Raw genomic sequence first — 26,524 nt, 5'->3', positions numbered from 1 at the left:
GTCTGTGCGTAAAAATTATTTGAAAAATTCTCCACGTTCATACCAGGTACATACACAGCGCGGTATTTCATTGGACGTCATATTTATTAATCTATCTGTGCTAAAAGTGGCCGGTCTAAGTAGACAGAGAGATTGATTGAACAAATTTTTATCGAAATCGTACTTGAGTTTCCTTGCAGCTGTAATTATTTTGTATAGTATCTTTAAAAAGCCATCTTAACATATATTGTCGTGGAATGAATCAAGAGCAGTGGATATTTTCTTCTTATTTAATGAATGGGTAAACGTATTCTGTAATTATTAAAATCTAAGAGAATACATGAAATCTCTGTTCCCTTTCTGAGCTAACAGTTCATGAGGTAGCAATTTTAAATTATTCCGTTTATTAGTTCATTACCATCATCATGCTGTTGGGTGAAATGAATAACAAAGTGGGTGTTATATTGATATATTACCTATTGTATATAACTGTAATTATTTGAAAGAACTTATGAACTCCTCCGTCTATGTGAGTGAATTCTGACCATTTTTGTCTGAATATTTTAGAAATGAATAAATTATAATTCATCATGCTCATATAAAATGCATTCTCAAAATTTGGACCACGAACAATAAGTATCCACTATATACACATCTTCATAGTATTTATCCGAAATCAAAGGCTTTGAGTTGCAGAAAAGGACTATTTATTTTTAAGTGATCTCCAATCTTTAGAGCATCATTAAAAATGTGTTAAAATTTGAAACATCAATGTTCGTTAATGTATCAATGAACTGAAACTACTGGAGGTCAAATGCGTACGATTTCAGCCTGCGATTAGAAATTAGAAGTCTCACACTGGGTAATTTTTGCAATATTTACGCCACCCTGCTTTCATTATACTTACGTTGAGATGCGATTAAATCTACGTTGTTATTATGTAGTAACTCTGCAATTTGAAGAATTCACTTGAATTTTTAGTTCGGTAATTCACTCGCATAGTTTCGACAGTGAATTGAAAGTTAGAAAGCCATATTGTGTAAAAAAAACATTTTTTCGGCTGAATTCATCAGTGTACTTTAATTTTCACACGATAGACGGCCATTTAATAAAAGCAATGGAAAGATCAATTATAATTTTGCATTGATAGATTGGTGATTATCAACTGGTTCGCTGAAGAAGTAAATTGATTCAGGCAATTCTGGTGCGTGTATGTCATATCGTTTATGTTAGACTTGCTAAGTAGAAAATATTTGAAAGCCAGAAAATCATAAATTTTCATTGGCGAAGTATTGCCCTTCGAAAAATCAGCTTGAGGACAAAGGTTTTTTTTTGTTTGTAATCCTCGTGACTGACTATTGAAGTGAAAAGAGAACAACCGACAAATCTGGTATGCAAACGGGTTACTGAAATATGACGCCAATTCTGTATATTTTATCCATATTTTCTCTACAGTCGTACATATATGTATGCGAAGAGTCAACCTACTGCCAAAGCTGGGTTCGAAAATCGAATTTTTACACAAAAATAATCTAAAACATTACTATGCGGACCCAAATGTACGATTAAGAATATAACGACACATACACACTCACATGTTAACTACAAGACTCCTTTTTCGGTTTTATGCTCTGTTATTTTTTTCTACTTACCTATTCACCGATAGAGCGTATACTATATCGCTAACATACTCTTTAAGAGTCTTTACTCGTATTTCTACATTATTGGTGTTGACACCATAGTGATTTACATGAAGTTTAAGGTTTATATTCCCTTACGAATACAACATTACTCACAATATAACCTCATTTGCCTGCGGTCTGCCGCCTAATATTAAAAATCCGCTCAAGTACAAGACTCATCTTTCCTACAAAATTGAAGATTGACCCGTCACCTATTACGTTAATGGTCTAATCTTGTCATTATCTAAAATGATGATTTTAGAACGCACTACGACACGTCAGATTTCTATGATTCTCATCGTTTTATACATGTATTTTCCCCCAGTTTCAATAATTCGAAAATCGAATTGAAATTATCGAAGAAAAGATATAATTTTCCCATAAATACAGTAAAAACGGTCATTGTGATAAAATAAAAGCGACGTATTCCAAAAACCGTTAAAATGCTGACTTTTCGTGTCGTTTTGCTACTGTCGACTGCAGTCATCCTATGAAGCTGACATTTTTAGACCGAATACCTCAAGGGAGAAAACTTTTCTTTCTTTGCGGTTGAAGGAACTAATACCGTAATGTTATCCGTGGAAAAACATATTTACTCCAGTAAATTTACCATTTAAAGTAATTACATATTTTCAGTCGTATGGTAAAAATATAACTTTGATGAAAATACTTTGAAGGCAGCAAAAGTATAAATTTTAGAAGTTGCTCATGGATACCATACCATTTAAGTTTTATCCTTATAAAATCAATTCTCACTTGGATTCCAGATCAAAACCTAGGTTTGTACATTCTGCTATTTTATGTCCATAGTACGTAGAATTTGCTCCCATACGCAAATAAATATAGGTGAAAAATACCAGTTATATCGTGTCTTTTAAATGTGCAGTCATTCCACACGAGTCAAGGAAGAAACACGTCTTCACCTATTTAAACTTGGCTTATGAATGGCCCATTTAAATTAGCGTATGAAGTCTTAATTTTCTGAGTGTTACAGTAGTTAGTAAGAAAACTACGGGATACCAAATTTAGAATATTTTGTGAAATTTGAACATGTCCATATATATAACCGCATGTCCATATATTTTTGGTGACCTTTAACTCTGTTTTTAATGTAGATTCTGCATCAAGCATACATCTTTGAAAACTGAATAATAAAAATGCAACTCTTTGTGGCCTATTTGTTTGAATTTTTAAAGCAGAGGTCATTGGTTGCCCAAGTGAGCATCTTTAAACAATAGTGCTGATTATGAATTTTGATGGCGTGGTGAATTTTTTGTGACTTTCTTTGAGGATGGTGCCAATTATTCGCCCTTCTAATAGTTTTGGAGTAAAAGGAGGATGTAGAAAAACCCTCGGGAAATATAATAAAAAAAAATTATAAGGGATTTTGGATACTAAGGTCGATGACGTGAAGCCAACGGCCTTGGTTTAAAACATAATATAATAGGTACCTAGGCGAAGTGTCATTATAGCTTAAATCTATGTGGTTCATTTACAAAAATCTATTTTTAAACGATGTATCTACGTTATATATACGTACTAAAAAACGTTTGCCTGTTGATAGGCCCGCTAATATTTCTCAAAATTCCCTAATTTTGTGTCCCGTAATTTTCTTATTAATGTTTAAAAGCCTCTGAAAAAATGGCATTTTTTCCTTGCACCGAAGATAATGTAAAAGTTCTAAATTAGAAGGGAATCGTAGGCGGTCGGGTTTAGTGGTATGTTGAAGTAATGTGAAATAAGCCTAACATTAATTATAAAGAGTCGGTTTTCTATCACTGATTTAGGATACACTCCTTTATAAATTCTATTTGTGTGCCATGAAGATTCACCTAATATCATGCTGGTATAATGTTTGGGGTTAAGTCAAAGACTGGAAAATGCTTTATTAGAAAATTAAAAGGTAACTCAACTTAGAATAGTTTGTGAAATTTGAACATGTCCATATATGGATTTGTGACCATTGACTTGACTCAATAAATAGTAGTATGAACATTTCTGACACTATTCCGCGGTATCCTCTTAAAGGAAGAATTAAAATCACTGTTCAAACCGTGTCAATGGCTGATATCATTTGGAAAATTAAAAAGTGTTATATTATTTCCAACTACAGAAAGGTTCCGTTGAGCCATCCCGTAGAAGATAGTTTTTTAGGGGCAATATTGAAGTTGTGCGTTGTTTATTTAATTAATTAATATTATATCATTATTATAAATTAAATTAATAATGATCATCATAAGAGATCAATTAATCAGGTGATCATTTTTTCCGAACTATTTTTAAAATCATAAAACACGTGCGTATTTGAAATGGGAGAAATCAAAATAAAAAAAACTAGCCAAAGTATTACAGTCCTCGAGCGCTGTATTTATTAAAATCAGACGATAATGGATGAACTATCAGAAAATGATCGGTGGATGTGAAAGAGATGGTAAAATTTTTTTTCGGGAAATAGGTTTGAATATATCACTTCAGTTGCCATGCAAGCACGGATCTTGTTGGCAGTATTACCTTATGTTGTGGAACTGCCATATATCGGACTTGTAGGACAAAGGAGGTATTGATAATGAAATAATATCAAGCGGGATGCCTCCATGTTGCCGTTAAGCACGAAGCAACGTATTTCGTGGAAGTTTTCGGTTACACACAGTCGCGTCCATCACCAGTAGCGAGCGGACATCTCTGCCGATCGGGACGACATTAAAGAATAGAGCAGCCTAGAGATGCACAGTTATCAAACACAAGAATAGTGTCCACATACACCTCACACACTGATGAAGATTGCTTTTGCAGGGAGAGAGAGACAGACGAGGTTACGAGGAACATTGATAGAAAGACATACGGAGGCACGCACCATGTTTCTCGCCATAATGTGCACATCCACACACACTTAATAATACGATAAAAACACGACACAGTTTCTCCATCTCTCTATTATTTTTAAAACTCTTTTTTTTACCAAGTAGACCTTAATTTAATATTTTTATTTTACTGTTTCAATTGCGAGTAATACTTCCTTCACGCCTGCAAACTCCGGTCGTTCGCTCCGACCCCACCTCCTCCTCCCCTCGTCCTGCTGGGCCAGGAGTGATGGACCTGATCGCCAACCCCGAATCTTATCTTCCTGGGTGCCGTCGAACCCCTGACCTTCGGCCTTCCCTGACCTGCGACCGAGGCGGGCACCGAGGCGTCGTCCTCGTTTGGACCATCCTGGTTGACATGCCCTCCCTCGCCGGCTCCGTTACTTCCTCCGCTGACTAGTATGCTGTCCAGGGACGTGTAAAGCCTAGGGGAACCCGCTGGTTTGTCCTCGCCGGCTTCGTCGGGGTCACCAGCCGGCTCCACGTCCTCCTGCTCCTCCCGTCCGTTCTCTTTGGACACGCTGATTTCGTCCGTGGCGGCCGAGTCCGATCCAATCCTCCACCGGACCCCTCCGGTTCCCAGCGCCTCCGCGGCGCTGTCGTCCTCCGGGCTCTCCCCGGAAGAGAAGGTCTGCTCCCGGCTGAGTCTCCTCTCGAGGAGGGTGGTGGTAGACGAGGACAGGCGCCTCTCTGGGGCGACGGCGCATGGCGCCTCCGACTCGGCTTCCTTGCCTTCCTCCTTTTGGGTGGGAGGGCGATTGGGGTGTGGGAGAGAGTGGAATTCATCAAAGGCATTAAAATAACTAATATTAGTAGCATATTATTTTTAGGCAAACAAAAGCAGAGATTTGCGGGTTGAATCGGTGTTAGTGGCATTTATAGACACCGATACATGTCAAGCTCTATGATATGATATCATCTAATGAAATTCCTAATATTAGGGTGGCCCGGAAATTTAATATATAGGCAAAAATAATAGCAAAACGAACTAAAGGATTTTAATTCGTTGTCTATGGCGTGACTTAACATAGTGAAATCAGTGAAATGTAAAAAAAACTTTTTTTTTTAGAATTCCACGTAAATTTCATGCCTAGGCTTATTAGGCGTGGCACGTCATTATCTACTCACCAGATTACAACGTGCTATGTCGAAACCAAGGTCGCAAAGTATTAAAGTGATATGGAATTATAAAGTTTTTTTGCATTTCGTTATGAAGTAAAGGATTCCCTAGTTATTTTTGTTAATTTTTTCTGACCCATGTTTAACTCCTTTCACGAATCCCTTGCATAGTGATACTTTAAATGATCAAAAATTGGGTGCTGTATTTTGATATAATGGTGCACCAGACTTGCTATGTGTTCAAACTCTTGTTTATTAGATATAATAGTACTTCAGGATGACAAAATTAGAGAGAAATATCCAACCGAATGAAATAGCAACGAACTATTGTTTAATGGCTCATTAGAAATCAGAGCCGTATCGAAGGGGTATTTTCGCACGTAAGAATGATTTTGAAAGTTTTTTTTAATGCACCTTAACTTTGGGTTTCTCGCTCAAGTCCCGTCAAAAATTTATGGGAAAACATATAAATGATACTCGATGAATACTGCTGTTGATGTACAGAAATGACTTTACCTGATCATGGACCATCGCAATTCGTGTATTAGGTTATCTATATTAAACAGAATAAAAGATAGGGAGGAGTATGGCCTGGTGATTCTCCGTAATATTGCTTCGTGGAAGGCTACGCGGCTTTCCATTGGGTGATAGCGGTCATTGTTGTCGACGCCCCGCGAAATTGGAGACTCGACTCAAGCTTCATCCCTTGGGTTAATGCTTATTCTGTGAAATTGACTGGAATCTTCTTATATAAGTTTTGACGTCCCGGTTACTGGTAACATTTAGTTTTACCAACTTAACATCTGGCCTGAGGATGAAACTCGACTCGATTTTCGAAACATTACCCCATCGGCAACAATGACGACAATCACCCTTTGGGAGAATACAAATAGCTCTACACCCTTACATGTAGAGACTTTATTGCCTTGTATTATTACTTTCTAATATATTATGCAATGATATAATTCGACTTGATCAGTATTATTATGACTCTTATTACTTCCAATAATCATTAAGCCATGTTAGATACCCATCATATCTCGTGTATGGCCCATTAATCTTCGAAAATAATATTAGAAATTTTCTGGAGTTTTTAATGGAGTTTCATGTTAACTAGAAACCTTAGTATAGATTTTAAGCATTTAAAAAGCGTTAAAGATTCCAAAAAAGCAGTAGGTTAGAGTAGCTTTAGCGCGAAATATTTGTTAGTTTGTTGTTTGGATTAATTTCACTAAGTTTGGTTCCCAAAGTTCTACAAAGTAAATAAATATTATGATTTATATTTTCAGTATATGCGTTAAGTTAAGTTAAATTCCAGTCATTTTTCGCGTTGTCGAAAGTAAAGAAAAGGTTTTATCTAATCCCTTTGAAAAGAAAAAAGAACTTGCAATGTTGAGTTGCGAAATTTTGAAAGGTATAGTCGCCTGATACGCTCTAATTCAGGGGCGGATCCAGGATTTTTTTTCTGGGAGGGGCACAAGCAAGGCCGTATCCAGGATTTTGTTCTGGGTGGGGCACAAGGATACCTCGTTATACAAAACGAATGCAACGATGATGGGACCGTATTAAAAATCTTGCATATTTTTGAGTGTCTGGGGGGGGGGGGGGGGGCACGTGCCCCCGTGCCCCCCCCTGGATCCGCCTATGCTCTAATTAATACGTAATTTAAGCAACACTTGCGGTAACCTCTTTGGATAAGTTTTGCTTCAGTTGCCGAGTAGAAAGAGTTTCCCTTCCCCATCGCGGGGCAATAAATACTCCTCTGAGTTCTAGTGTGCGTAAGTCATTAGCGTTTTATGTTTTTTTTTTAAAAAGCTTTACCCGTTTTAACAAAACCCATCTAGATGCATGATCATTGCGTTATTTCAATGTTGCTGACGGCGGAAAGGGAGTATATAGTGACTTTGTCCTTTTCTTTGGCGGCTTGTGAAAATGAAATGTTTTTGATTAATTTATTTTAAGTGTGCCAAATCTTGAAGGCTCTTCTTTTATCCTCAGCGTTCTATTTCCTGATGTTTCTTTTGCTAGTACTGTACTTTTTATCCCATAATTTGCAAGAAAACTTCATCATTTCTGATTGAATCACCGCGCTTGCAAGTTTGCGTTTATTTTTAATTAAATCTCTCTACTTTAATTACTTTTCGATGCTAAGAGCAGGTTTGGGGTGATTGGGGACCTCGGCTGGGTCTCATGATGGGGGTCCTCTCCAGAATATTTGAGGAAATTGCATGCGCGGAAATGGATTTTGACGCTATTGTGGCTCTTAAAAACAGCAGAAAAGTTTATTAAAAATTGCAATTTTCTAAGAAAAAAATACCACAAAATGGAGAATTTTTTGGCTTTACAAATGTAATTATTTAATACGGTTCTATTGTGCATTTAGTAAATTTTCTCCTTTCACTGCACTTAAATCTAAAATACCTATAACATAACCTTTTTGAATAACCCTTTCAAAAAAGCATAAGGTTTTACACCTTTGTTTCATTTATTTTTTTATGCATTATTTTTACTCCGAGTGTGTTGTAAATAAAGCAACTAATGAAAACGTAGAATTTTATAGTAATATGATTTACAATTTAAAAAAGCTTGGCTCAAGTGATCCGAGTCTATGTACGATTGACGAACGACGTGAGCGTTGTGGCCCCCCCCCCCCCCTAAGCTCAGGGCCCTCAGCGATTGCCGACCATCCGCCCTGGCCAGACCGCCCTTGGCTGAGAGGTGTTGTCATACCCAATGGAGCCGCATGAGGCTATCTACTATTTCTTCAACATAAGATTACCATATTCACTCTAATAATGCCGATATCGGGGGAATGGATCCGAACTCTTTTACTTCTTAAATCGAAACTTGAAGCTTTCACGTGGTGGAAGGGCTCCATATTAGCAGTGAAAAACACTTCGTTACTTGCAGAATTTATTTTTTAACTGGGGCTTACATATTTTTCGTACCTGAGATAGTGCACGGGTGACCATGATGCGAGGCGATCGCCTCCTAGTGGCGCTGTTGCCTCCTCCCGCCAACTGGTGAGCGTTGTGGGAATTAGCGAAATGGCCCCCTCCAAAGCCTGCCCTGCCGTGGTGGTAGTAACCCAAAACCCTTTGTAGAAAATACTGGCTTCTGCCCAGGAATGGTGCTGTGGAACTGTTAGCATGGACGTCCCTGTGACATCCCACGGAAGACTCGCACCTCTGCAGAGTGGGAACCTGTCGCACAGTTACGGAAAAAGGAGTTGTAGTGGTGGCCTTTAAAGACAAGCTCTCCGAGCTAGAGAAATTGAAGAGAACTGAAACCAAAACTTCTGTGTGCTGCTTACATGCCATTGAGCTTACGATACTGATTTTAAAGCTTTATCTCCTTGCGTTATGGAATAAACATTTCCTTAAAATTGTCATCTGAGTTTAGTTGGTGAAGGAGAGTTATAAGTTGGCCGTGTTTTACGGTCCTGGAAGTGTTCTTGAATGAAGGTGAGGGAAGAATAAAGTTAACTTGTTGTTTTTGATGGAATTGTGGCATTGATTGATCTAAAAATAAATCTCAGTGAAGTGCAACATATATTTATTAAGTTGCTCTTCAGTGCCGTATCGTTTTTTTTTACTGTGAGCAGCCCATGGATATCTAAAACACATGTATGACTCTGAATTGTGATGGTAAGCTTTGTGTGGGGAATATACAGTAGTGTGACACAAAATATCTATAATGTGCAGTAAAACATGTGCCATGTAATTATGGTTGGCGATTTCAGTGGAAAAAGGCTGTGTATTTGTATGAGTGTTTTAGCTATAAAATGATGGTTGGGAAGATACAAACGGGTCTACTTGGCATATCCAATTGACTTTTTTCTTCTTAGGTAAAATCTGATCAATAGTGTAGGTTGTGCATGACAGGTACTTTTTACTGTCTTCGTATGGTAAACGGGATTTCTGCAAAGGACTGGAAGATTACTTTATCAAAGCAATGTCAAGGCGACTAGAATAAAATGCTGAATCGCTTCAAGGTTAGTGATGCATTGTGAGGCAAAAACCAAAAGCAGTGTCTATAGCACTAAAAGCAGAAGGCAAAACTTAACGGGAGCACCAAACGCCAGGAAACCTCATGCCTTGCAAACTCAAAATAAAGGAATGTGCGCAGTACATCTGGCAACATTGCCTGCAGAGTGTGGAGTCCGGTGGTGGTCGTCCTCCGCTCCCGGAAGGACCTCGTCCTCCTCGGCAGGTGGACCGGCGCCACCCCCGCTATCGGCGAGGCCACGCCGAGGGGCCTCCAGGACAGCTCCGAAGCCACGCGAGTGATCCTCGGCTTGGGAGGACCCGCCCTGGGCCCTGCCGAGGACCCGGCCGACGATGACGAAGACGTGGAGGCCGCGGACGGCGGTGCCGGAGGAAGGGCTGGGAACCCTAGGCAAGCGTCCATCGAGGCCCTCCTCTGCAGTCCGAGGGGCGTCAGGGACGGTCGCCGGGAGCCGCAGGTCGACGGAGTCCTAGCCTGGATCTCCTGGTTGACCGCGCTCTTCGACATCTGCTTGCGCCAGTAGTTGGCGAAGGTCCGGCGCAAGACCTTGCTACGAACCCCGTAGATGAAGCCGTTCACGGGAGGGGAGCAGGCGAGGAGTGCGGAGGAGGCGGTGAGGAGCAGCGGGGGAACTCCTCCGGAATCGCCCGGACCACCGCCGGCGACCCCTTGGAACGAGTGCCACATCATCACGGAGTAGAAGGGAAAGTACAAGAGGAGGAGGGAGCCGATGAGCTGGACCACGGTCAGGAGGGCAGAGCGGCGGTTGCCGAAGAGACCGCCGCCGATCCAGCCCCCGGGACCGGACGCGGGGGCGCGCGGTTTGGTCAGCGGGAAGGGGTTCCGCTGGTGGGTGATGGTCACCTGAGCCGAAAGGGTTACCTCGAATATGGCGGCCGCGATCCGGTGGCGGTGGTACCGGGCTATCGTCAGGACTTTGACGTTGCAGGCGAGGATCAAGCCGGCGGGCAGCAGGAGCGTCAGGGCTGTGTACGCCGAAGGATACCAGGGGGACAGGGGTGGAGGAGGGATCCTCGGGGACTGATCGCCTTGGGTGTACCACTCCGAGGAGCAGGTCCCGAGGATGAGAAGCAGTATGTAAGGGGCGTGCGATGCCGAACTTGGCCCTGGGGAACAGGGTTGAGGGGTCGCGGTGAAGTTCCAGTCGGGGTCTTCGGTCGTGACGTTGCCCACGTTCGAAAGGTAGCCGGTAGGAGGGGAAGGGGGTGCGGGAGACGCCTGCGGGAGGAACAGGGAGGGCAAGGCGACGGCGAGGCACAGCACCCAGGTGGACAGGAGGAAGATGGCGGCCCTGCGTGTCGAGACGAGGCGGGCGTAGTGAAGAGGGGCGGCGATGGCGGCGCAGCGGTCGCAGTTGAGGCCGCACACGGTCCAGAGGGCCAGGGGGTGCAGAAGGGCGGCGAGGAAGGAGTGCAGGGAGCAGAGAGGCGGCGTGGAGGCCCAGGATGAAGCGGCGTCGGCGGGTCCACGGGCTCCCAGGGCTCCGGGTGCCGCGAAGAGAAGGAAGAGGGCGCAGAGAAGGACGTCGACGGCGCCGAGGTGCAGCAGCAAGAGAGTGTTGGCGGTGTGAACCTGTTAAAGGGAATGGAGAAAATAATTGTTAGAGAAAGGCGATGCGATGCTGTAGGAGGCATTCTGAAGATTAGGAGAAAAAAAGCGCTTTTAACTTCAATGATCCCAAGGAGAAGACGCATGAATTTTGGCGCTGCAATCCAAAAATCAGACAAGTAAGACGCCATGTCACTACGTAGGTTTCCATGGTGTGGAAGTTCCAATGTCTTCCATTCTTCCGGTGCTACCGCATCGGTTGTTGGTTTCAAGACAACAGTTTCATCTTCGACCAGAAGACGTTGGCAATAGTGTTGTCTTAAAACCAACAACCGATGCATGGTCGTACCCAGAACCAAAACCAGGGGGGGGGGGGAGTAAAAATGGCTGTGGTCTTTCAAGTAGTAACTTTTTTGCACAGAAAAGGTTAATGAAACCAAAATTTTTAAGGATATTATGGCAGCAATTTATTATTTTTTATAATTATTTGCTTGAAAAAAATAATGATTTTTATTTTAGTTCCATGTCTTATACTAATATCATTTTCCTTCAAAAGGAAAATTTGTTCATAACTCTTGTTTTGGAATAAATTTATTTTCGCTTCTAGGGCGGCAGTTGCCCCCTTGCCACCTCCTGGGTACGCCCATGAACCGATGCGGTAGCACCGGAAGAATGGAAGACATTGGAAGTACGACGCCAACTATCGGGCGAATTCGGAAGTAGAGCTGCAATTACGTAGGAAACATAATGGGGAGCACATTGAGGGAGACAAGGGGTATGGTCTTGTTGTATGTCTAAGAAGATACCACAGGGTAATACCAGTAATGGCATGGAATTTGGAGAATTGAGGACTGTTGTTTGTCAATCCTTGCACTGTTTTACGAGGTGCGTCATTACGTAAGATAAGCCTTCACTACTGGATCTCTTTAATCTGGATAACACCACCATGCATTCAATTCTTCCGATTTTAGACGGAAAAGAGAGCTATCATATGTATGTACCTTGGATCTTTTGAAAAATCATCATGATCTGCGGCGTTTAACACTCCGCCGTGGATTCCTAGGCTGTTCTTCTACACTGAAAGATGAAGTACCTCATGAAAAAATATTTGACTTTGCCGGAGTTCTAATCGAAGCCTGGATCTCCAGTTTGCCGGTCAGGTGTGTTAGCCAGTTACAGTAACAAGCCATTTTCTCAGAGCGAACTTCGGGATGGGTTTCAGCGAACTTCTATTCTATTTCCAGATTCCTTCTTCATTCCTTATAATCCCTCACCTTAGTTCCGCTTACAATCCGAAATATTGCAACGGCTTAACTTCACTGTGGAATAGTTAAAGCTTTCATTTGTTGTAGAACATCAGAGACGATCGGTATATGGTTTTGGGCAGAAGGCACTTGAAGGCACTCAAAAGGTTTGTTAGGTACAATTTCCTTATGGAATGAATTAAATGTCATTGCTCTGAATAATTCAAATTCGCATTACTCTCTGCGGTAATTTTCAATGCGACGAGGTGACTTATCATCAATTTGTATTAATTAAGTTGTCAACATTAGCGGCGCTTCAAGGGAAAGTAATTATTGCGTTCCAGAATTCATGGTTTCCAAGTGTTTTGATATATCTCAGACTTTGTTCATGAACCTGCGTGAATATGCATCTTCATCTGCATCGTAATGGATACTGCCCCTCACATGATTTTATGTGGCGAAAAGGAAATTTTTTAATATGGACGGATCTATTGATCGGTTTACCAGTGGCACTTACCTCGAGTTCTGGAATCTAAATCATGCCATTTAGTTTTCATTCCCTGCGATTCATGTTATATTTTACTTTTACCTCCAAGTGTACTATGTAAAGGAATTTGTGAAATATATTTTTGTATTTTTACCGATATGGATGCTTGTAAATGCAATGGATATGTACATATTTAAAACCTATTCGAAAGGCATTTTTTGTACTTGGGTTGCGTTTCAGTACTCGTTTGAATTGCTCTGGAGATCCACGGCATCAGAATATGCCGATCCTACATCAAAGCGTTAGGCTTACCGCCATCATAATGGATTGGAACGCTTCAACTGGTATCAACTGCTGCAGGCAGAAGCGCTTGTTTTGATTGACGTTGGAACGATGTTCGCTTCGAGGCGTCATCGCTGTATTCCCGGAGCGCGTCGATGGAACAATACAATCGGGAGCTAGGTGACGCTACTCGCTTTGTGCGACAATCGGACCAAAACTCTGTTTCTCCAATACAAATGCGATTTACTGTCGTATATCGATGCGGTGATCGTCCGCAGCCACGGTTTTATCTATTGTGCTTAAATTAAACTGGAAATTCGTCAGAGCGTTTTTAAATGAAAGCTGCCATGCAAGAATTTAGAACTTTGAAAATAGAAGGTATGAAGTTGAAATGAAAGAGTTAAATGGCTTGATCATCAAGCCATTTGCATTATATAATTGTACTCACTATATTGCCTTTATTCATGTAATTCTACTATAATGTAGTTAGTTAAATGATGAGGAAGGATTGGATGATTGAGAGAAATTTCTTCTTGACCTGTTATTATATTTGTAGACTTGCTCTTGGAGTATCTACTGGATATGTTTTTGCAAATAAAAAAAATACACTTGCATGGCCAATTATAAAATATATTTTTTCATTTTCAAGGCTTCAATGCAATGATCACACAAATTCACCGCTTACAACTCATTTCATGAAATTTTGTCTCTTAATTTGCTTAACTGGCTTTCATTTCGAATTGTCTCCAATTCTCTCTCTTTATCATCTCCCAAATATTTCCAAAAATTCATACACGATGATTTCTTCATGCAAACAACTCTTTCAGTTTCCAAAAGTGATTGAGAAAATTCAGAGGATGCAAGTCTTTATACTGTTTCACGGTTTTAAACTGTAAATAATTCACTCAAAAATGAAATTGGATTTTATCCTGCCCGGCATCAAGGGGTTGTTCGACTAATGGCTTAATAATAAAATTGTCTTATTTATTTCCATTGCTACGTTAACATGGGGAAATGGAATCCTCCTTAAGATTCATTCGTATCCGGGAAGGTCCTTGTGTTACAAACTAATTTTCCATCCAAGTATATGCCACTACTCCGAGATATCGGCATAATGCTCATTGCCTTCTGGCCATGGTAATATTCTTCATATCTTTCTTCCTCGCCCCTTTTTCATTTCGGTTTCTGTTTGGAGAACCCTCCAGCAGGGGCAAGAACCCAGAGGAAAATCCTTGAGAGGTCTTTATTTGTCGTCGATTTCTGAAACTGTGGTTTCCCCATTTTTCTTATAATGTACTCGATCAATATATTGTTCATACATTTGATCGCAATCATCAGATCGGTTTAAAATGGGTGCAGAACGAGTAATTGTAGATTAATGGGATTGGAGTCTTTTCAAATAGATTTTCCTATGATAATGATCAAATCGGATATCAATCGGCGTGCGTTTAGAAATTTGTGATATTTTAATGCAAAGGTATTGCTATAAATTTTTCTCCCGCGAGGTGCTAAGGCTCCCTCTTTGGAAATACACGCAGTAAGCTAATAATTCATGTCTATGAATGTATTTATTGCTGCATACTATGATAACATAATCTATTACTTCAATGACTTACTATCAAAGACATCAATGGTTTTCATTTGCATCATTAGCAAAGAATTTTACAGACTTGAATGAAAAGATGGAATATAATTAAAAATGTTTAAATTTATATTGTTTCGAGTGACTCAAGAATTAAGTGTTCGTTTTGTATTCAAGCGAAGTCTAGATCTTCTCAGTTTAAATTAACGTTTTTCGGCATGGTGAATTTCAAAATGTTTTGGCTGAAGTAGTTTATTTGTTATTTTAAGTGGAAATTTATTTATACCAGTTTATTATTCTGCCAAGGGGTACAAGTGATTTCTCTTTTCTACACAGAGTCACGTACAGAAATTAGGTATAGGAAAAAAAGAGATGACTTAGATATTCGATATAGTGCATTTGATTTTCCACTCGATGTCAGCAAAGAGCAGAGACTCACTCGTTTCCCTTGGCAACCAGGTTTTTGTGTATTTATTCTAAAAATTAACTTTACCTAACTCTGTTGAGAAAAAAATCAATTGTAACCCTTGGTTTACAACCCACTCATATTTATTTATCTTTTGGCGATATACCATAGGAAAGTATACTCGCATTGTTGAGTTCGGCATCCTGCTATGGATCCTATGTTTAAAGTTATATTTTGGATGCCGTGGCTCTTTGGTTTTTTCGTTCCCCGTGCAGGACGGCCGAAGTCCTTGTTGACCAGGGCTAAAGGGAAGTGAGATTAATTCGCACATATTTTATCATATCCTCTACACGAACGCGGATTCTACTCTGAGTGGACATCTGTCGTGAGCCTCATTAGCATTCAAGCAAAATCCGACTCGGATGGGCGTTGTTTTTATTTTTTCGAGCAACGGTTGTGTGCGTGGGAGGGGTCTAATTTTTTGCGTCGCGACCCCAGAGTTGGGTGGACAATATTATCTGAGCGTTTCATTAATCAAGAGATTTTGCTTCCTCCAAAGACCTTAGTGCAGTTTCTCTCGTTTCTCTGTCATGTCCCCACGCGTCTTGTGTCAGATAAAATATTCTCCTCAAACCGTTGTCGACAAAACGAAAGTCGTATTTTAGGTGAGATTTTGCGATCCCCGATGCGATGCGTGCGATGCCCGAGACAGATAAAACATCTTGTAGCGGGATATTGAGTTTCCAGTTTCTCAAGTCTTATATATTAAAATTATGTACGCAATTTTATCATGAAAAAAAACAGGCCTTCCCTCTGAAAAATTCACTTGGTGAATTTTAAATGTCACGATAACAACATTTTTGAATTTAGTATTTATCATATTTATTGAGAAATTTTGAGCAAAGCCACCCTGATTTAAAAGAGCTCGCTTTTTGAATATTTTCTTCAAGTTTATGCGCTCAAAATGTCTTGAATTAACCACAAAAGAATTTTTTTTCATTAGAAAGAAATTTTCAGATACATCAAGAACTATAACATAAGAGGAACATAGATGCAGAATTCATATGACTTCTTAGTCCTGCAAAACCCGTCAAAAAAAGAAATGCGGAGGAAACACGGAAGGGAAAAAAGGTAATGCTTTCTTAATGTTATTTTCCTCAGCGGCAATGAATATCTTGACACTTTCGTCCAATCTATTCGCAAGAGTTTCTTGTTGACGACAGAGCACGAATGTGCGGCGTTAAATGGCCTCTTCATCACAGAAGACAGGACTTTACTTCGTACTCCCTCTGAAAGGCGTTTATCAGATTGGTATCTGTACAACCCAAATACACGATATTTAAGCTATTTACTCAATATCTCATCTTTCAAGTATTCAAATCAAAACTTGCCACAGTGATCGAAAAATTGAAAATAATTATCCCCTTAGGTGCTGGTAGCACTCAAAATAAATCTCCAAATTACTTGATTTGTTTTAGGACTTTTAAGAATTTATGCTTGAAAAAGTATTCTTCTATCTTTTAGACGAATTCTCATGTTTTTTTGTTTTTAATTTCACGACAACCGAGGAGTTTCGTCCCTCTATTTACTTTCTTGCATCCCCGTATTGTTTATCTTTACCCAAGCTTATCCTAAAAACCTGCTGCACACAAGGTTCTTTAAGTGACGAGATGTATTCTGAGGTCATTTTAGGAAAGCGTAAAAATATTTCGTAATCGAGTAATCCTTTACTCTGACCTTACTCTGAGAACAGCAAAAATTACAATCGCGCGGGAAGAAAACATATCTTGATCGCTGATGTTCTCAAAACAATGTGGCGCGTCGTATTTTGGTGTGAACTTCGTTACTAACCGACCGAGTTCCAGGAACAGCTAGGACTCATGCTGATTTCCATGAATGTATAGGAGATAAACTTAGTCATCTTACCCGCTTCCGCATCTTACCCGACTTTCTCTTACACCCTTCAGCCCTTAGGATGATCATTTTTCCGTTCCTGGAGCAGACCTTGGGTTCACATTTCACTTTATCCAACACACTCACTGCTTTTTTAGGTGCTTATTGGGAATTAAAAGCCGAACCCAACCGAATTCATTAATATATTTGGGAAATTCCATATTTTTTCAGCAAACTTCGAAAAATTCAACAAAATTCTTCGCTAAAAAGTAATAATTTTACCCGAAGTTAGTTGAAAAATATCATTAACATCATTTATGGGTATAAATATTTTATTCAAAACACTCAAAGGTTATCAATTGCAGCTAAATGTTCTCGTTTCTGAAGTGATATTACCTGTAAATAGTTCGTTTTTTTCAACTTGGGGAAACTAGAATATTGCACGAATTCATTAGTTTTTCTTCCTGAATTGATTCTCTTCAATTCTTGGGGCTGAAAATAGGGGGAGAAAGAAATCACCTACGTCGAGGTTAATCGATCATGTTGGGAAATGTATGGAAGTGGCTATAGACCCGAACCAATCTCGTGCTATTCCAATCGATCCAACTGGGAAGCGGCTGGATGAACTGTCACGCAATGGAATACCATGCCGCTCATCCTATCGCATGTTTTTTATTCACGATATTTCCCCCAGTTTTCAAGTCTTTCTGCTGCCTCGAATGACCTTGATCGAGCGCTCATGCACATCTTCAATGGGGAACATGCACAATTTTTTCAAAGTACTAGAATACTAAGGTCCCTACCGCTATAGGTAAAGGCTTTTTATTCACTAAATGAATTCATTAAAGACAAAAATGACTTCACATTATATGTATAATTATAAACCACAGGATTTCGAATCCAAATATTTGTAGGATGTCAATTTTATAATGTAATATTGTATTTTGATTGTAATTTATATTGTGCCTTGGTGTACACCATAGTGTACTGACTTGTATATATCCTTTACTGACTTTATGTACTTGACTATTACCTTTTATGTACTTGATCATTACAATTGACTTGCCTTGTAAAATTGAAGGTTAATAAATTTATTATTATTATTATCTCAAATAAACTCACCGAAAATTTCGCGGATGAATAATGTTTTTTAGCTGAGTTATGAGTCTTTGAAAATTAATCTTCATCGGCTGCTTGAAAACACGACGTCATCGGAGGATGACGTCACGGCACGGTATCCACTGATGACAGACTGAGGAAGAGGATAAAAAAATCGGTCTATGCAGGGGCTCAAACGCAAATATGGCGAAAATAATTGCTGTTTTAACGTCAAACAGCAGATTGTGAATATGTTGGGTTGCCTAGGCGTTGTTGAAACAAATGAAGGGGATTGTTTGGTGAGATTTGGAAGCAATCGCTATTTTTCAGAAAATCAGCCACCATATGGAAGTCGACCAAAAGTAAACTGTCGTATTGTGCTTTCTTAAATCCTTATTAAGGCAACTTGTCCTGTTAGGAACTACTACAAAGCTCGTTGACGATTTTTACTTCTATATATTGCAATCAAGAGTCTGCCCTTCTACTCTCTTAGCGAAGTGAATGGTGTACCGTGCGATGACGTCAGAGGGCGTTTCAGGTCACGTGACATCAAGCGATATTCTATCACTTGTAATAAGCATTTGATGACGTTTGTGTAGTGCTAGGAGAGTTTTGGCTTATATATTTGGACTCGTGAGAAAATCGTCAATTCAATAAGACTAACTAGCATGATGAAAAAATTTCATGCATGTTCCCTATTGTTATTCCGTTCTGGGATGATGAAGTCGGTGCGATAACGGTAGATGACTGTTGCAGTCGCGCGGAAGACGCGTGAAAAAAGAAGGCAATAAAATTAAGTAACTCATTACTAACTATGTGGTGTTCCGTCATACGTTTTCTTGAATATTACACTATTACTTAAAACATATATTATTTTTTATACCATTATGGTTTAAGTAATAGTGTAATATTCAAGAAAACTTGTAAGGCAATAAAATCATATCCATTCAATGGTCTCTGGTTTCTAGATTTATACAGTTATGGTTGGGGTTATTTTATTATATTATTATACAAGTTACAGGTAAGCTATTTGCCAGGTGGTAACAGTAAATATTTAATGAAAAGGAGCATATAATAAAACATCACCAAAGTGAAACTAGATCAGTGAGATCCAAAATTTAAAATGGCAATGAAATTAATTTTCCAAGATGAATTTTTACACCTCTTCTAGAAAATCTGAATTAAATTTCCGTTCCGTAAATATATATAAATAACATAAAAATACCCCAGGTTGGGCAGAATCACAGGACACAAAAAAGATAAAAAACGCTCGCAGTACTAAATTTTCGGTGGCGCATTATTTAGTACTGTGAGTGTTTTTTTATCTTCTTTTGTTTCCTGTGATTCTGCCCAACCTGGGGTGGTCTCAGGGGACCCGGCCACCCTTAAAAATTATGGTTTTAATACCCTAGTACTCTACTCACTCAGAATAACCGGTTAACCTTATACCGGTTTTTTCTCATGACCACCCATCTGTAGCACAGATTGACTATGTAAGTTCATTTATAACCGAAAATCAGACCGAGTCAGATGAAGTGTTGATGGGCTTAATTAAATTCGTGAACTAATTCTTGTTCATAACACTGCGCTATTATCAATAATAAATTTCGTCACGAATGCACGCTGAAATTACACCGTTCTTAAATAAAAATTAATCAGAGGCTTAGTGGCTTGGGTTTTCTTTGGGATATGATTGTTTCCAGTTTTCGTTTGTGATAACTAAGAAAAGTGGTAAAAATAGTAAAGAAAGATATTTGAGTCAAATTTCTAATTTTACAGTATATCAGTTTTTGTTGCCAAAATTTATTCAAAGGACATTTTATCATTGCTGTGTTGTGAGATAAAATTAGCGACATCTCTTAGTAAATTTTGAGATAACTGGGAAAGTAAACTCTTAGTGCTTCTTACGTAGTATTTAAGGAAAGTAGCCAATTTCTCGTTATTGAAACTAATTATTTGTAACCATATAATGATAATAATAGAGAAACAAAACTATCCTCCGTTTATTTGATGGTGACATAGCTGAAGCTTTATTACGACCAAGAATAAACCCCCAGTGTGAAAAATGAAGAATGAAGGTTCTTTGTCTATTCTTTATCATTAATGCTATAGTAACCGCAAAAAGATGTGGAGCGCTACCAACCCATATGCATTTTTATTTCAGCCAAAAAATGAATGATTAAACAAGGAAGTTATCGTCTATGGCATGTTTTGATTATTATTGAGCTTTGCTTAAGACGAAATGACTTTTACAGGATTCTGTTTATTTGCTTTATGCCATTATTAATCATATAAATTCCTTCGAATAGCCTTTTTATTGTTTATTCCCGTAGGTATGGGCTCGTAGTGTTTATGTTTTAAGGACCAACGTCTTGAGGATGAGCTTAGGAAGGAAATCAAGTAACTTACAATGACCTCCAATGCCTGTAGGAACCTCTGCGGACGTAAAGTGTTGAGTGGATGCCGCATATCTTAATACCGGACCATCTAATTGATGCATTTTCTAAATTTCCTAGGATTCGCAGGCTAAGTGAAACTTTACGTTTTGCAAATTGCTCCTAAGTTGAAACTGTGTTCAATGCTGTTTCTTAGGGCTTAATCCAGATTTTATTTCAAGAATTTTGTAAAAGCTTGCTCTGACTTGACTTGTAAGGTGCTGATTGGAATGTGGATGCCATCTCTAGCGATGTTTTCAACGTTTTTTTTCCTGCGTGTTATTTCTTGGCAATGAATCTCTGGGATCCTAATTACATACAAATGAAATGCTATTTTAACTCTTCGTTTTCCGATTCCCTTTCTTTTGTTCCGTAGTAATTTGAAATCATACATGAATATGACGTATAGCTGAAGAGAAATTAGTTATATCGAGGTCAAATCATTTGAACTCAATGTAAGACGGGAAACTACACAAAAGACTGAGTGAAGTCCTCTCGGGATTTCCACCGGTTGATTTGATTTATAGGCACCAACGTTTCAATGAACGCCTCGTTCATCGTCCTCAGGGTGAATAATAAATTTTTACTGATTAAAGAATGTTTATAAGTAACTATAAACAAATTGCAACAATTAAGTTACCCCTGATCGGCCGGAAAAATCTGAATTTTTATGAAACGGTGGGGTTCTATGATATGTGCGTCCACTAAGTCACCAGCAGTAAGCCGCATTCTAAGAAGAACCAGCTTGGCTTTGGTCCGTGAACGAATCCACGATAAGCGAAGACTTTTGGACTGCAACGCAAAGAAACTTATGGCACTACATCTTCGAATTGCATCGGTTCTCTCTCCTCTGGACTGGGAATTTATTGACCGAGTCACTACTGCCATGGGAGAAATTTTATTGGAAAAGGAGAAAATAAGACAGAAGAGTAAGTACGATCGCCTTCCAAAGTCTAAGCCTGTCGCTCCTCCATTGGACCCAAAACGTGTTGTTATTAATTTGACAAATGAAAGTTTTAACGAGGCAACTTTTACGGCATTGTCCAAGGGACTTAACTTTGCTCCAGCACCCAAGACCATCCCATATTTAGATTATGTAGGTGGAATAGAAAATGCTGTTCGTAAACTTCCGGATGATTTGGCCGAAGAAGTGAGGGTCGAAGTTTCCTATGTTTTAAGTCGGGCCGTCCCACCAAAACCTAATATATCCAGAGAGGAACGATCTGCCATCAGAGCCCTTCGTGGGAACGAGGAGGTTACTATCTTGCCAGCAGACAAGGGGAACGCCACCGTAATCTTAAAAACCGAAGATTATCGTAATAAAATACGTGATATTCTAGAAGATCAGGCTTACCGGAAACTGCATAGAGACCCCACAGAAGCGGTAACAAGAAAGACGATTTCCCTCATCAAGAAGTCCGGTTTAGCACCTGAAGAAGCAAAGAATCTACAACCTGATGCTCCGGCTCCCCCTAGGCTTTATGGACTGCCCAAAATCCATAAAAAAGGAGTGCCGTTAAGACCGATAGTGAGTTCTATCGCTTCGCCCACCTATAACTTGGCTAAATATTTAACATGGCTCCTTTCTCCGTATGTTGGGCTTGGTGAACACCATGTCAAAAACTCGGCCGAGTTTGTGAATATCCTGGATGATATTAAAGTGAAAGATACGGACATTTTGGTCAGCTTGGATGTTGTGTCCCTTTTTACTCGAGTGCCACTCGTTGACACCATTGAGTTGCTGCAGAATATTTTTGATGACAACACGGTGAAACTATTCCATCACGTACTGACGTCAACTTATTTCAAATATGACCAGGAATTTTTCGAGCAGACGGACGAAGTTCCTATGGGATCCCCTCTATCTCCAGCCATTGCAAATTTTTATATGGAACATTTTGAAGAAAAGGCACTCTCCACAGCTCCGCTACGCCCAAGGTATTTTTTCCGATATGTGGATGATACCTTCCTAATTTGGCCTCATGGGTCTGAGGCTTTAATGAAGTTTTTAGAACATATGAATAACCAACATAAAAACATTCAGTTTACTATGGAAAAAGAAATAAACGGCAAGATTCCTTTCCTCGATATCTTGATCCACCGGAAGAGTAATGGTTGCCTGGGACATAGCGTGTATCGCAAGCCGACGCACACGGATCTGTATCTGAATGCTCGCAGCCATCACCACCCTTCTCACAGAGCGGCGGTACTTTCTACCTTAGTACATCGTGCCAAAGCCATCGCGGACACGGAAAGTCTTCCAGGTGAGATGAGATATTTGAGGAGAACATTCCGGCAAAATGGATACAGTGACCGACAGATCACTTTGGCCATGAAAAGAACTTCTAACGAAAATTTGTCGGGTGGGAAAGAAGAGTCTAAGCCTGTAGCCAGGGCCGTTCTGCCATATATGTCGACAGTATCTACTAAGATCTCGAACATTCTCAAAAGATACAATATAGAGACAATACATAAACCTATTAGTAAACTGAGGGACCAATTAGTGAAGGCAAAAGACCCCGTTGGCCTAATGACACCTGGCGTCTACCAGATTTCCTGTGAATGTGGCCAAATCTACGTGGGGGAGACTGGTAGAACGATAGCCACCAGGATTAAGGAGCATCGGAGGCATTTCAGACTTGGACAGCCTGATAAGTCTGCTGTGGCTGAACATAGCATTAATAGGGATCACCAAATTAAATGGGATAGCGCCAAATTAATCTGCCGTTCCAACAACTTCTGGGACAGGCTCGCTAAGGAGGCCATTGAAATTAGGCTTAATAAAAATAATTTCAATAGGGACACTGGATACAAAATTAGCAATGCGTGGAATCCCATTTTAAAGAAAATTAAAAATCATAGAACCCCACCGTTTCATAAAAATTCAGATTTTTCCGGCCGATCAGGGGTAACTTAATTGTTGCAATTTGTTTATAGTTACTTATAAACATTCTTTAATCAGTAAAAATTTATTATTCACCCTGAGGACGATGAACGAGGCGTTCATTGAAACGTTGGTGCCTATAAATCAAATCAACCGGTGGAAATCCCGAGAGGACTTCACTCAATTAATACGCCGGGAAAGAATCTCATCATATTTTACACAAAAGACGTAAAACACCTGATGGTGCCATAATTGTAACTCATTGAAAGATTAATTGGGAATATTCGTTATGAATTTTATTTTGACTTTTTTCATCCAGGACTCATTGTATGGATATAAATTTATAAAATATAGGTGTGTCGATTTTTTTTCATTTCAAATAAAAGCGTTCAAACCATGATACAATACGACTAGTACACTACGATCCTCTTTTTAAAAACTATAGAAAATCGAAATTTCTCGAAAATTTAGACCTCATAAGTCTGAATTTTTTTTTATTGTTGACCTTTGCATTTCGCTTGAATGATTACTTTTCGTTCGTTTCGTTTCACTTTTTTTCTGCCATAATGCCTTAAATTATTTCCTTCATCCATACGTCTATCATCTGGCTTAGAGGTGTCAATCCGAGTGATCGTAGGTATAAATCCTTTTTCGAAGCGGCGAATGGGATTGGAATGGTGGAGATTTTTTCGCTCGTTTCAAATTAGCAAGCTCACTCTGATACGGATTTTCTTTTCAATACGTCCCTGAATTAAGCTGGATTTTTGACTGCCCTCTGTCATTGCCCGTGATTTGTTATTGGTAGAGAGTACCTCACCGTACATACGCACTCAGATTTTTGCACCGAGCTATTGATTTCACCACAAAAACTCTGCTGGGAATGGAAAGAATATCCATTTGAAACCAGAGTGTATTTAATAATATTTAAATATCACTATCACTCCTCAGATAATTCATTTTTCGTCTTTTTATTCCGATTAATGTTTCTTAATGTAAAAATTCTCCTTGACTACGTGAAAAAAGAATGAGAGTCACATTCTGTAGGACAACAATTCTCTTTGTTGGCGTTGAGGAAACGTAGGGCAGGAGTCATGTAAGTTAAGTTTTCTTCTTGCATCCATGCAATAGTGGCATTATGTACAAAAGAATCTGATAGTCTTCAGTGGACTTTTGTGGAGCTTAGCAACCACAAAGTAATTTATGTAGTTATATTGAGAATTATATAAAAAAGAAGAAAGCATTCATTTTAAGTGATCAGTAATATTTTTTTCATTTGTGACTACTGAAATTTTATTAGTTGGTTTATAGCGCAGAAAACTTTTGTGTATAATTTAATGACGATTATTATTTAACAAGAATTAATAAGAAGACCAGTCCTGGCAGATTAGCCTTTCTTACTTCTTATTTCACCGTAAAGCTTTAAGAAAAATGTAGGTAGTGGTGAACAGTGGCGTTCGGTAGCATGCTTCGTCATTCCCGATTTTCCTTCATGATTACTTATCTAGAACAAATACGTTTATGATTTATGTGGTAATTTAAATAACTTGTAAGTTAAAAGTGAACGTTTAATTACCCTTTTTGTACGAAAGGGTCAATCCAATTAATGGGAGGTGAAGCCTTTATCGTTTTTATTCTCTAATTAAAGAAAGACATTAAAAGTTACTCTGTATTATTTATCGGCAATTGAATCAGACTGTAGCGGTTTTAAACCGTACCGTATATTAAATAATTTAATCATGTAGTTAACAATAATAATAATTTGACGTAAAATAGCATAATAAACATCTTTATAACAGCCCATCCACCACCTCTTATGCATCCTTCCTGGGAAAGCATTCATTGGCATTTTTCCTCTCATACCCATAGGTTTAAATTTGGTCAAAATTTCGTGCTACGATGGAACTGGTGTTATGTTTGGGAGGCAATCGGGAATAATTCCTCGTAAAATTAAAATAGTAAGTGACTCAACTAAAAGGAGAAATACTACCGCGATGAAGATGTCTTTATATTTAATTCTTTTCTAGAAAGATACCTTGGCAGCACTCTCCAAATAGCGAGGAACCGTATAACCGCCGAAAAAATATCAGTGTAGAGTAAACGATAACACCATATCAAATCAAAAAAATTAACATCGTAGATTTTCATATTAATAATGAAAGACAATTTTTCCTTCCACAAGTTGATAAAAAAATCTATTTTATTACCGGTTTCAGCGGTTACACAAATCAAATACTTCATTATTAATATGGAGCCCTACCACCACGTAGGTGCTTCAAGTTTCGATTTAATAGTTTTTCATGGTTGGGAGAAAATCGGGATTAGATCCACGAAAAATATTTATTTGTGCGTTACTCAACTAAGACGATGAATGTTGCCGAAATGAAGATGCCTTTCTATTAGGCTTTTTTGCGGAAAGATACTGTGAAAGCGCTCATCAAATGGCGAGTAACTGTCAGAAAAAGCATTGGCAAGCGAGCGATAACATCGAGAAATTCACCGAGAAAGGGAGAACTAATGCCCACGTTAACTCCTCATGCATATGGATGAGTGCTGTCGTCGGCTCGTGCCCACCTGTTTGGTGAGAAGGACGACAAGGAGGATGTAACCGTTGAGCAGCAAGCCTAGGACAGTGACGGCCACGAGGGGGACTGCCAGCGCCAGCCAAGGCATCCTCGCTCCTCCGGGATCCTCGGGCTCCCAGCCGCCACCCCCACCAGTGCACTCCCCCAGTGCTCAAGTGCTCAAGCCATCTTATCCGGAGTCAGGCGACCTATGTAAAAGAGGAAAGAAATGCTGTTAATCGGCGCTCAAGAAAATTAATCCATGTCGATACCTCCACTGCATAAACGCTCAACAATCGCCCACTGAATAGAATCCGCTCACCTGGTTACAGGGGCGGATCCAGGAATTTGTTCTGGGGGGGGGGGGGGGGGCACAAGGATACCTCGTAATACAAAACGAACGCAATTATGATGGGACCGTATTAAAATCTTCC

At 39.4% G+C, this 26,524-nt stretch overlaps 1 protein-coding gene across 1 annotated transcript; it reads right to left on the bottom strand.

Annotated features, from left to right (window-relative positions):
* Positions 1-451: 451 nt before the first annotated feature.
* On the bottom strand, positions 452-26,291 carry LOC124158715. The gene is made up of 3 exons (XM_046533964.1): positions 26,101-26,291; positions 9,773-11,242; positions 452-5,261 (listed from the first exon to the last, which is right to left on the bottom strand). The coding sequence occupies exons 1-3, from the start codon at positions 26,197-26,199 to the stop codon at positions 4,680-4,682; spliced, it is 2,151 nt and encodes a 716-aa protein (XP_046389920.1). The 5' UTR covers positions 26,200-26,291; the 3' UTR covers positions 452-4,679.
* Between the last annotated feature and the right edge of the window lie 233 nt (positions 26,292-26,524).

This window comes from Ischnura elegans, chromosome 5 (assembly GCF_921293095.1).
Source record: "Ischnura elegans chromosome 5, ioIscEleg1.1, whole genome shotgun sequence".
Taxonomy (NCBI): Eukaryota; Metazoa; Arthropoda; class Insecta; order Odonata; family Coenagrionidae; genus Ischnura; species Ischnura elegans.
Note: the sequence above shows the minus strand (reverse complement) of the source record. Positions and strands in the feature narration are given on the sequence as shown.